A 13,451-nucleotide genomic window follows, 5' to 3' on the forward strand; every position below is an offset into this window, starting at 1 on the left:
GCCAAGTAGAATGACATCAATTTAACATGCAGGTAAATGAGTTGCACGTAGAAATTTGAGGACTTTGACATTGAGATTATTTTATTATTGGATACATATACCTAGGCAAAAATTTAGGCATGGAAGTTAATAATGAGATATTAAAGATAATAAAAATGAGCTCACCAAGAAAAACTTGAACAATTTCAGATGCAGCTGTAGAAGATATTTGAGAAGGACCTCATCTAAAGACGTACTTCAGAAGAGGTCTCTAGATCTTAAACATGCAAAGTTTCATAGAACAGTATCATTCTGATAAATCAATGCAAGTATTTTCAGTAAGAATGCCATATCTCACCTCATTTTCATACAGAAAGGAAGATTTTAAAAGATGGGCCAAAATAAATTCCTTGGACAGTAAGGTTTTGAAAATCTTTGCCATGTAATACACCATAGGCATATGTATGTAGACAAATACATCATAGCTATGCAATACACCATGTTACAAAATATATCATAGAGTAGATTAAACTTTCTCTCATATCTGTTGAAATAAGGAATTTTGACTTTAACTTAAAAAAGACAAGTGAGAAATAGAAAGTGCACATAACATACTGTTTCAATGAATGGTAGAAGAAAAAAATTGTTCTTGCAACAACAGCATATTCATAATTTTCCAAGTACTTATAGCATTAACACTATAATGTTTTTGGACCATTATTATTAAGAACTGTGAGAAGAGAGCTAATATGACAGTGAGCAAAGCGTAACTTCTGTCCTTTTCAATTATCTTTCGTTGTAGCAACTCTGAGTACAGGTATGGACAGAAAGATTAAATCGAATACTCTGACAGGCAAAATTTCCTACAACCTGTTTTCGAAAACAAGTTTGGAAATAAGCTCAGAGTATGAAATGTTTCTTCAGTCTGAGAATACAAGGTTTTTCTGAGCATTATTCCTCCTTGCTCATCAGCTGAGCATGTAGATGTGCGAGAAGACAGTATTGGTGTGTTTGAGATGTATTTTGGACTGTTGTCTCTCTGCTTTCACTTTCAAAGCGTACAGCTTATGAAAATTAAAGCTACCCCCCTCTGCTGATCTTAAACCACATTAAGTAAAACCATGTTGAATCAGAAGTACAAGATGGTATGTCCATTAAGGGTGCACTAATTTTGATATACTTTCCATATGAAATGTTTTTGTTGTCACTTGAGAAACTGATGCATCTGTTTTGTATACGTAAGAATTGACTATCATTAAAACATTACCATTACACCGATTGTCGTGCACTTTCAGAAAGATCAACTTTATTTATATTTAATATTACTTTATCTACTGCACAGAATGCTGTTGTGGATATCTCAATTAGTGTGTACTCTTAAGTCTGAAAATATTCAGCGCTAATACGTTTAACCCTCAAAGATGAGCATTAAATTCCACGTAGAAGGATGGTTTTCCAGTTAGTTACACATGAAAATTTCTGCCAACTCCTGATGGATCTGCAGAGTTGGATGTTTATTGGAAGAAACAAAGTGTGGAGTGAGAGGGTCAATTTGGAATTCTAATAAAAAAATACCAATTATACCACCACGAAACTTCAAGATTTCATGGCCAAAACTGTTAAATAAAATCTGTCACATTTTTGTTATATATTTTCAAAATTTAAGCTTCTTTTACTGCATTGAAATTTTTTCCATTTTGCAGAAATGGCACGATTTTTGTCTCAAATTTCGGGAAAAAATGGATGATGCTACATTTGGTACTTTGGTACGAATAGATAGTTCTGGAGAATACAACAAAGAAAACACTATTTTTGGTAAGGAAACATTTTTCATTATGTATTGTTTTTGTATTTGATAATGAAGTGACAAAGTTATGGCAGCTCATGAAAAGAATGTTTTAAAATTTACAAAAACATGTTTAACTTAAAAATACCATATACAGGGGGATTCACTACCAGACTGACAGATGACTTGGAATCGCATATAAATGCAGGGTTGGTAGTAGTTGCGAGCTATGATGCAAAGAAGCAGAGAAAAAGAAAAGAAACAGCAACAGCTTAATGGGATAGAAAGCATTTTATTAAAAAAATTATACTATAACAGGTGCTCAAAATTACGACAAGAAGTCATCAGGCAGGCCTGACAGTGGTGTTGCATGGAATTCCTTACATTCTGGACGATTCCTCCTGGCAATCTTGTGGTAGATGGTGCTGAAGAAAAGGATGCATGAACAGTGATCATGCTAGACATCGCCATTTGCAATCTGTTTCCTGGGGTAGTAGAATGAATGAGTATTCAATGAACTGGTCAACATGCTGATCATGCATGGAGCATGGGACTGTAACGGACACACTGCTGGGCGGTTGTACCGGAACATTACCTGAACAGGCATGTTCCACATTACACGACCTTTGTAAGTGTCAATAGAAGATTGTGTGAGACTGGTTGTTTAACGAGAGCTACAATAAATCGAACGTAAACGACGAGTACACCTGGCAATGAGGAGGCAGTCTTACGTCTGGCAGAAGACAATCCAAGTAAGGTACTAGAGCGATAGCCCAACAAGTGGGTTTATCTCAATCCATTGTCTGGAGGATTATGCACAGCAAACCAAATGAGCTCATAACATCTTCATCGCATCGAGTTATTAGAGCCTAAGGATTATGGACTCTGGATGAGGTTTGCTACATGGTCCCTGCAACAGAATGCTGCATCTGTATTGTTCATGGATGAAGCATACTTCACAAGTGAGGGGAGCCTTCAAGCAACATAATGCCCATGGGTGGAAAACTCATTACAATGCAACCAAGTGCAGCTCAAGAGCATTTCGTGGCCAATGTTTGCAAGCTACCTCATTGGACCATACCTTCTGCCCAGTCCTTTAGATTGGTAGGGCATACCTGATCTTCTGCCTAAACTTCTTGATGCAGCATAAGTTCCTTCATTGTTGCGCCGCTCCATGTGGTACCAGCATGAGGGGGCTCCTACAGATTACGACTGATGTCCGCCAACACCTCAATGTAACCTTTAGACAGCGGTGGATAGATCATGTTGGCCCGGTACATTGGCCTACCAGATCACTGGACCTATCATGCATGTACTTCTGGTGTCACATGAAGAATTTGGTGAACAAGACGTCTGTTCCTTCAATTGAAAGCCTCATTGCTAGAATATCTGTACCTGCCGCGATGTTCAGGAATCTTCCAGAACGTAATGAATTCCACGCTAAATGATGTCCGCTCGTAATTTCGAACACTTGCTGTAAGTACAACCTTTCAATAAAATGTTTTATAACCCATTAACTTTCTAATGCCGGCAGTACAATTGGTATACCGCAAAATTTATTTGCTTTTAAGCCGGCTGTGGTACAAGTGTCGTACAAACATTTCTGTCCCTGTTTTAGAGTAATTGTTTATCTTTAGATTCTTTAGGTGGCCCAGTTGCCTGTTCAGAGCAGCTCCTAGCTATGCATTGTTTCCCGTTTCTTATATGGTTGGCTACGTTTTGGCGAAGACCGTAGGTTTCATCTTGTGCCAGTGTACTTGAAAATAAAGCAGATGCTACCTCTCTTTCAAACATTAGAACTTTTTTTTGTGATTTCAGTGTAACTTTTTTCCTCACACTCTTATTCAGTTCTTATAATGGCACCTTGTTTCAAAGGTCTCAGTCAGGACGAAATTAAGAAGATACTAAAAAATTTAGAAGAGGAAAGTTTTTCTAATACAGATTTGGACTGTTCAAATGCAAAAGAAATATGAAAAAAAGAAATTTTAATCAATCGTTTCATGAAGATATAGTTGTCAATGACTTCAAAAGCAACGCTAATAATTCATTTGAATGGAGACAGCCAAATGAACATGGCAAAGCTAACATATTGAGCTTTGCTGGTAATCCTGGTATAAAGAATGAATTTTCGGAAACTACCTTGCTGTTGATTTTATTAAATTGTACTTTTCAGATGAATTGTTTAAAATTCTAACCAGAGAAACTAATTGATATGCTTCTCAAATGTTAGAGTTGTGGCCAAATATGAGTGGAAAAAGAAAGCAACTTGTAACCAGTTATATCTGATGAGCATCAGAAATTTTTGATTAGTCTTGCTCATGGGACATGTTTTGATTCAAAATCAGACTTCGTTTTATATCCAATTTATTTCACTTGACGAACACATACAGATAAATGCGTTTATTTACATGTTTAGTATAATGATCCGTATATCTTAATGATGAAAAACATTCAGTATCTTAGTAACATAACTGCTTAGAATGTGATCAAATGATCCGTACATCTTAATGATGAAACACATTCAGTATTTCCGTAACTTAACTGCTGCTTGCTTAGAACGGGAATTTCCCGATCATCATATTCAAAACTAAAACTGGTTGCCAGACAAACTATTAATAAGAAACGAGGAATGCTAAACTTAATAGGAGTCACATCTTCCCCCCCTTTGCATTGCAGGCATGTTTTCCTTAAAGCAATGCAAAATGAAGTAATGAAAATGTGTACATATATAATAGACATAAATTTCAACATGAAACTGAACTAAGAACTGTAAATGTGTAAATATAACTTCAAAGAGCAATAAACACACAAATGACATTACAATTATCAAAGTCTAAGAAAAAAAGTCAATAACAGTTCATAAGTTCATCCGTTTAACAGGCACTACTCAACAACCGCTTTGAGTTACCTTTATATCTTCCATAATCTCGTTATCAGAAGGCCCCAAGAGTTTCACCCAGGCGGCCTGGGTTCGATTCCCGGTATGGGAACCATCTGATGTATCGGACTCAGTCCAACACTCAAACGCTCGTTTAAAGAAGCATATCCAGGCTGCTTGAAAGAAGCGTCGAACACTGAGTGAACTTTCGTAATACTGCTGGATGGCTTGATAACAGACCTATGAGGGAGATAATGACTGAGCTGTAACAGCTGCTTCATTAGAACAGTTTCTATGATGCCTTCTAATTTCCCATATCATCGGAAACTCAGAATTTTGAAGATTGTGACCAAATTAACCACTTGCCTAGTCCTAAAATTGTCCAACCTAGTAAAGTCTCTACAGCTGAAACTCCAGATGTAAGTACCTCAATTCTTCCAGTTAATGCTTCCATGTACATCAGCTCCTAGAAGGAACTCATATAGGTTGGGTATCTCTTCAAACACCTGTCAGTTTTATCCCACGTGAAGCAAGCTCAACAAGCAATGTTTCATCACGTATTCTGGGTAGTGTTGAACAAATTTTCTGTTGATCAAGCAGAGACATTGAAGTAGAATACTTTCGATCTAAACTTTCAATAGTTACTGTATATCTATGCTCAGCAGCCAGAGAAATTCCTCCAACAAACAGTCCTTGAGATAACACTTCCTTTCCGGAAGGAGGAAGATTTAATTCACCAGCTAAGCTCTTCTCAATATAGGAACGATGTGATGCATCATCCATTAAATGCTCGAACACAGATTTCTTTGCCCCTATGCTGTAATCTGATCCTGATTGTTTTCATATATATTTAACGTTCTGAAGGAAGATTTGCCAATAGAGTCTGTAAAATTTTGTTTTTGATCTTCTACTTTGTCCTTTGATGAGGAGTTAATATCTTTACATAAATCTGGGCAAAGTAACGCATAATGCCTTCGTGCACAAATCAAACATTTCACACTACTGCGACACCTTTTTGCCATATGACCAAGCTTAAAAGGCAAACAAGGCAGCATCTTTTGCATATAACTTGAGATTTCCTGTCATCTAGTCATCTTGGAAGCTTTCTTATAGTCTCTAATCTACTAAAGTATGGATGATCACAAAAAATACATTAACCTTGGATGATTACAAAAAATACATTTAGCCTTTTCCTGAGTGGATGAAATAAGAGCTCAAGCAAAAGGGATATCATTTCGTGTAGTATCAACTTCACTTCTAACCTTAATGAGTTCCGAAACCTGATAGAGCCAAATTTATCATTTCTTCTGCTTCAACTTCATGGCGTAAAAAGCACACCAGTTTTTCCAGGGATCTCTGACTTGTAGCTTCTGTTTCGTCAATATTTTCTGAAATTCTAATCCTTTCCTACGCTCTCAGAACATTTTCTGGCAAACATGACTCCACCAATGGCTCTAAAAAGTCAACATTTTTTTTTGTGCACCCTAAACTTTCCAGTGCTCTTAATTTTTTTCTCTATCGTAGAGGGTGGCTAAATTAGGGACATTCTTCCAGCCATAGCATTTTTCAGAACCAGTGAAAGATCATGGACATATATTTGCACTAGGAGAGCCTCCTGGCCAAATGTTAATTTCAGCTGTTGGACGCCCTTTGGATAATTTTGAGCTGTTATTGGGAAACTGGATATTAATCTAACAGCTTTTGAATCAGGCACCATAGACTGGTATAAATACTGGAATTTGTCTATAGCAGTCAGTTTTTCTAAGTTTTTGAAAAAATACTCCAAAATGTTAAAAGTCTTTGGGATTGCCCGAAAACATTTTAAATTCAAATTTACATAATTTTACCACATCACATTCTGCAGGACTTTCCAAAAAGGATTCAGAATCTTAATAGCATTTCTATCTTTGATTTAAGCTTAGGATAATTGTCTCTACAATCCCCTGCCGCCACAAAATCGATTTCGGGTTCAGCAACAGCCTCAGTAATTTCTAAGAGTAATGACGAAATGTTATTCTGAATCTCATCTAAACGTAAAAATTTATAGTATTTTCTTAGAGTAATGACAAAATGTTATTCTGAATCTCATCTAAACGTAAAAATTTATCTTGTAACTGGGTGTTCAACGCGCTCAGCTTATCGCAATCCTTGGCATCTACTTTCGTCGCCAAATATTGCTTCAACTTATTCACCATAGACATAAATGAAGCTCTTAACGACTTTTGTTTTATTTTCAGAGCATCCATATTTGTATGTACACTTAAAATAATTACTTAAAATGATTAGTAATAAATTCTTAATTTCTATTTATACTGAAGAAATTAAAGTGTTTTATACTTTCTTAAACTTAAATCACTTTATCATTGTAAACAGCATATCGTATACTTACGAGCAGTAATTTAAATTATTCGTACCTGTACACCTTTATAATTTCAGATTCTGAATTCTTAAAATGCAGAATACAAACTTTGTCTTGTCTTTGAATGCCAATTTTTGTTTTGATTTGAAATCAGACTTCGTTTTATATCCAATTTATTTTACATGTTTACGAAAACATACAGATAAATGCGATTATTTACATGTATAGTAAAATGATCAATATGAACCGTACATCTTAATGATGAAAAACATTCAGTACCTCAGTAACGTAACTTAGAATGTGATCAAATGATCCATACATTTAAATGATGGAAAACATTCAGATCTTAGTAACGTAACTGCTGCTTGCTTAGAACAGGAATTTCCTGATCATTATATTAAAAAAAAAAAAAACTGGTTGTCAGATTCATACATCAAACAAAATTACGAAACAAACTATTAAATAATAACAAACTGGGAATGCTAAACTTACTTAAACGTAAAGTGAATTAAAGAATAGAAGGTTAATGTGTTGCTGTTTCTGTTCTTGAAGTCACAACAGGACATATTGAAAAACACAGCATTTGAGATTATTGATCCTTGGATGATTTGGCACACCAATTTTTCACACATAAGAGGATACTTTTTGAAAAATTTGTCATAAACAAATATAATTTTGCTTTGAAAATATTCCTGAGTAATTGTTTTGAGTTTTGATCACTGAAATATAAAAAAAAGTATTTCCTACACTGTAAATGTCAACACCCTGCATGCCCTTTTTCTTTTGAAATTATGAAAGATGAATCTTTTAAAAATAAATTAGAAAATTTATAATATAGAACATGTATATCCATTTTATTTAAATATCAAGAAAAAATCAAACTTTGGATATAACGATGGTTTCGAACGAAATCCACTTTGAAAGAAAGTTTACATAAAAATTCTTTATAAACATTTAAAACCATTCTGAAATATATTTTTGATAAATTTATATTTTCTAAAATTTATTATTTTTAAAATTCTCTTCAGCAAACATTAAAAAGAAGCCTAAAAGTGTTCTCTCTCTACGGAAACCATGAAAATGCAAAGATTTAGCTTCAGGCTTCACACTGCTGGTATAAAATTTATTGAAAATATAGATATTTGGAGAATTTTCCCCTGCTAAATTAATAAAGAAATTTTTCTCTACAGATATATCTCCTTTACCCGATAGTCGGAAGTAATATTTGTTAAAATTAAATAATAAAACAAAACTAATATATCTCAGTTTTTTTTTTATATTACAATAAAATTGTGAGAAAAAACAGATTTAAAGCTTTATTATTGCTCTAAGTTCATCTAAAAATCTAATAGTAATGAATCATATTCTGATCATCTAATAATAATAATGAATAATAAATTCATTATTATTATTTTGTTAATGAAAATAGATTATCAAATATTGCATTGAGACCTGCAGGCATATAAAGCTAGTTCATATTTGTTATATTTTATCAAGTTCTGTTCTCGCTTCCAAATTTCCAGTACAGAGAAAGACATAAAATTCACAAATTATTACCGATTAGAAATAGTAAATGTTACATAATCATTGTATACATTTTGGTTTAAATTAAACCTTGAAAAAGTCTCAAGTATAGTAACTTGTTCTAGACAAACATTAAAAAGTTTACTGCATCTATGGAGGGGACATATGACCACCCTAACTTTTTTTCATTAGGGAATGGTAAAGGAAGGGGGAAAAGGGTTTTTTATCACGCAGTTCTAAAGGTTATATGAGAATTAAAGAATAGAAGGTTAATGTGTTGCTGTTTCTGTTCTTTTTCTTTGCACCATAGCTCGCAACTACAGCATTTACAACCCTGTAAGTTTTGTCGGTCTGATAGTGAATTACCCTGTATCTATAAAATAGTATAGTATACAATATGAAATTTTGTAAGTTCTGTTTTATTTATTTTTAGCCTAAACTGAAGGCTTGAGTTTTAAATAGCTAGTGTTTTTGTGTAAATTCATGAAAGGAAGTTCAAATATTTAAATTAAACTTACAAATAAGATGCTTGTACATTTAAAATATCTAGTTTGCTGATTTATTTATAACTAATTGTGTATTTTCTAGTTCTTCGAATTCAGTTTTTGGCCATAGAAATTGCAAGAAACAGAAAAGGCTTGAATGACAGTGTTTATAAAGAAAAAAGAAAAGTTGTATGATAAGTCTATAAAATTAGCTTAATTGTATTAGTTTCAGTATTACTTTATTTCAACATGATGAACATAAAATTTTAACAAGCTGTTTTACAAGGTAACTGACATAGATTACATATTAACATTCAGATCTTTTTAATGCTAACACTAAATTTTATATGGCATGTCAAACCCACTGGTCCAAAATTACTTGATGAATAGAAGCTTAGCCATAGTTTTTTAACTTGTAAAGTATAGTAACTGATAAAGTTTGTAGGTGAAACTAATATACAAATGTTCAAAGCAAATTAGTCTACATAAACAACACGCATTGTATTTGTTGCACCAGCACCTTTTCTCCATCCAGTAACAACAATAACTGCATCACCAGAATTTATAAATTTACGTTTCTTCCCAAAGTCTATAGCGAATTGAATTCTCACATCAACATCATGGGGCCAATCTGGAAGGCGCTCTCCTGAAATGTGAATAACAGTTAAAGTAATGACCTTCTATACAGACAAAAGAATTCTTTTTATTTGAAATCCATATTAAGCTCACCTGTGAAATGTAGAGGTAAAATTCCTCTCCATAAATGTGCTTGACGAGTAGTTTGAGTAAGTCGTGATACTGCAATGATAGGACACCTCGGCCTATATTTTGAAACTTGATGTGCTGTTCTGTGAGGCAAGAGATGAAAATTTTAATGTTTTAGTGAAAATATAAATTGAAGTATATTTTTAAAAGTATAAAAATCTTGTTAAATCTGCACATCAAATTTCTGAATGATTCAGTTAATAACTCAGAATTCTAACAATTTTATTCTAGGTTGGTTTCCCAGAAGTACTGTAGAGCAATTCTTATAATCTCCACACCATTGGTAAAAAAAATAGGAAGCCCATTTTCTTTCTTTCTTTTTGTTACACCAGATAGCATCAGTTAGAAAATTTTTTGTTTCAATTAGCGTGCAGCAAATATGTATTATCTATACATTATGCATAATCAGATTTCTTTTAAAAACAGACCTTGCTTAATTAAATGGCATATGCCATTTTGATATCATTTTGTGAAATAACAGATAAATCCAATGGTTTTAATGAACATATTTGTACTGCTGGCCATTAAAATTGCTACACCATGAAGGTGACATTTAACAAATGTCATTTTGCATGATTTAGTTCATCTGATTGTGGGAAATCACTCGAGGGCTATCTGCCTAAGGGGAGGGATACCGATGTGGAGGAAAACTGGCTCGTATACACATAGGGGGAAACCATTAAAACGTCAAGTCAGTATTATCACTTACTGATCATATGAAAGATATCAGAAGTTGTTTAAATTATGGCTAAGCATGTGATCTATCTACCTAACGAGTGATGCCTTCACCGAGGAATTGAAAAGAAAATCAGTTACTATTCATGTTATATATGGGAAAAACATCAATATAGCTAGGATAACTAAAACAATATAACCCAGTGCTCAATGAGCTTAATCATTCATTTATCAGAAGGCTACTTATGGAAGAATTTCTTGAAAAAATGAATGTTGTGAAGCAATGATGTACTAAGATTATGTGTCGCTGAAAACATCATATATGCCATACACTCATCAAAAGCACCTACTCTGGTGTTGCTGTAGATTGTTGCATTATACAACTTTTGGCCAATCTGATGAAACCAATTATGCACTTTAGCATCACTGGACATTGGCAAACTGGCATAACTAAAATGGCACTAAGTCGGAACATGTGTAGATTTTGCTCTCATTCTCATGGAGCCAGGCTGCGATTCCAGACTGCTAGCCAGTCATGCGATGATGCAAATTTTTTACCACTGGTGCCTTATGGAGCATTCACACAATGGTTTAGCCATACAATTGTCATAGTTGCACAATACAAACATTTACACACACTCATAAACCAGAATCCAAGCTACCTCCAGCTAGGAACAATAAATTTACACATGCACGAATGTGCAGCTGAGACAAAAAAAAAAAAAAAAAAAAAAAAAAAAAAAAAAAATCAATAAGCGTCAGTTTACATTTGCTTCAAAGTAATTGGTCAATTCTTATGCCATATTGGTGAAAAGTTCGCAAAATTTTTACACCAGTTTCAGCCATATGCAAGTTGTGACCATAAAGCCGTCATGTGAATGCTCCCTTCAAGATCAGTGTGAGCTAATTGCAAGTATTTGCTGACTACTTGCATTTATGTGCTATAGTTTGTGGCATATGTGCTTGCTTACATTTATGCTATAGCTAGTAACACATACTTCCAGCATGGAAGCATCACAGTTGACTCATATTCCATAAGAATTTAGAACCTTGCATTTGTTTCCGAGATCTTCAGGTCTAAATTCAATAAAGAAAGAGATCTAAGATATCATGGAGTAAACTGTTCAATCATAGATCCAACTACCAGTTATACCAGCTGAATCATGGAATACTGAATATGCAGTTTGACAAATATCAACATTAGTCTCCTATGCAGTAAGTTAATTTTAGTAATAATTAGGTATGTTACAGAAAATTTTACTTTCAATAAACAGTTATATCACAGTCCCATGAGGAAAATAAATTAACCACTTATTTCAAATGTGGGAAAATTTAATCTAACAACTCAAAAGGGTAAAAGCAAGTACTGCTTAATGGTATTTTTTAAATACAAGTTATTCATAAAATGTTTTGAAATTTCTCTCAAAGTAACATTATTAATAACATTCTGGAGATAATACAAATGAAGAGCTGGGGTTCTAAATACATGATTGCAGCAAATATTACTTTGAATTTTTTCCCAAGACAAAGTCATGTAAAATAACTAACATCCCCTCTACATGATTTTTTCTGAACTGGTATCTGACTGAACCAGTTCCTCAAAATTGATATACCAAAATGAGAAGGTGACTGTCTATCTATTACTAGTTATACTGTCAAATTATAATTGATGATAATTTCATATAGAAATTAGGATAGAATACCATTGTATTTATATAGTGAGAGATCATGGAATTTACCTTCCAGTTGTTGTTATAACAACAATTGCAGATGCTAAACACTTCATTGATGCATTCACTGCAGCAATAGCCACTGTATGCGTTGAGTCTGTTGGTACAGGAGTTTTCATACTCAGTTCGATAAAAACATGTCGTTGGAAAATTGCTGCTTCAGCTTCTACACAAATGGCATGCATCATTTTTACTGCCTGAAGTGGATAATCCCCTTTAGCTGTTTCACCAGACAACATGACACAATCTGCTCCATCCAGCACAGCATTTGCTACATCAGAACTCTCAGCTCTTGTTGGTCTTGGTTTCTTTACCATACTTTCCAGCATCTATATTAGAAAATTAAATTCAAGCAAGAGCAATTGAATGAATAAAGTAATATAAATTAGCTTTAAGTTATGAATAAATTTCTTTTTTAAAAAATACCTTTTTACAACCTTTTGGATATAATTACTTCAAACTGGAACTTTTTAAAAATTGGAATATTGAGAACTGTTGCATTAAAATAGTAATATAATGCTTAGAAAGTTCAAATATATTTTATGGAAAATTCAGTATCAGCATTGAAGTTTACTCTAGGTGTAACTCCCTAAAATTAATACTTTTAATTAAAAGTTCAATATCGGTATTCGAGTTTACTCTGGGTGTAACTCCCTGCAATTCATTACTGGTTTAAAAAAAAAAAAAAAAATTCAAACTCTGTCTCAGCAGTTTAGTGGGTGGGATGTTCTATGAATGCTGCTGTGCGAGGTTGTTCAGAATACCTGAGATTATTCAGAAGTTGGCTTTTACTGCAGTATTTAATGCATGTTTATACAGGAGCTCTTACTACAACTGTTAAGTTACTTATGTGAAATTATCTGCATACAACAAAAGCTCAAGTATCCTGAGAACTTGGAAATGCTGGATGCATGAAAATTCCAGATAGTCGAGCATATTAAAAGTAAACTATAAAACATTAAAAATGCAATTAATGATAGAAAAGCAGAATGAACAAACAAATTTTAGCAAATCAATTGTTGTCAGCAGAATATAAAAAGCTTACATTTAACATTAAGTTAGATTTTGGAAGGGAAAATGCATTTCAGACATGCCAACATATTTTCATAGACCGTAAACATATAAAATCATCTTGGCTATGTAAGTTGGCAGAAGTTCCACTAAACCTGCACTAGTCATTCTGGCAGAAGTTTAGAAGAACTGCTTGCTCTTTTATTTAGTTAAATAATGAAGAGATATAAGTTATGACATAAAAATGTAATCAACTACA

General features: G+C 33.5%; 2 protein-coding genes across 11 annotated transcripts in view; one reads left to right on the forward strand and one right to left on the reverse strand.

Annotated features, from left to right (window-relative positions):
* LOC118201818 (protein PBDC1) overlaps window positions 1-9,233 on the forward strand; it is a 48,242-nt gene extending 39,009 nt beyond the window's left edge. For all 5 annotated transcript variants that reach the window (XM_085807240.1, XM_085807241.1, XM_085807239.1 and 2 more), the window contains 2 exons: window positions 1,683-1,794; window positions 9,115-9,233. In XM_085807240.1, coding sequence (XP_085663366.1) covers window positions 1,683-1,794; window positions 9,115-9,206 — 204 coding nt within the window. In that variant the 3' untranslated portion in view covers window positions 9,207-9,233. The remainder of the gene's footprint in view (window positions 1-1,682; window positions 1,795-9,114) is intronic.
* Window positions 9,229-13,451, reverse strand: part of LOC118201816 (pyruvate kinase PKM-like) — a 43,169-nt gene continuing 38,946 nt past the window's right edge. For all 6 annotated transcript variants that reach the window (XM_035373975.2, XM_035373978.2, XM_035373976.2 and 3 more), the window contains 3 exons: window positions 12,191-12,510; window positions 9,741-9,859; window positions 9,229-9,657 (listed from right to left, as the gene is read on the reverse strand). In XM_035373975.2, the coding sequence (XP_035229866.1) occupies window positions 9,488-9,657; window positions 9,741-9,859; window positions 12,191-12,510 (609 nt within the window). In that variant the 3' untranslated portion in view covers window positions 9,229-9,487. The remainder of the gene's footprint in view (window positions 9,658-9,740; window positions 9,860-12,190; window positions 12,511-13,451) is intronic.

The sequence above is a fragment of the Stegodyphus dumicola genome, chromosome X1 (genome assembly GCF_044657685.1).
Source record: "Stegodyphus dumicola isolate Sdum_Otavi_A_Nest chromosome X1, ASM4465768v1".
Taxonomy (NCBI): Eukaryota; Metazoa; Arthropoda; class Arachnida; order Araneae; family Eresidae; genus Stegodyphus; species Stegodyphus dumicola.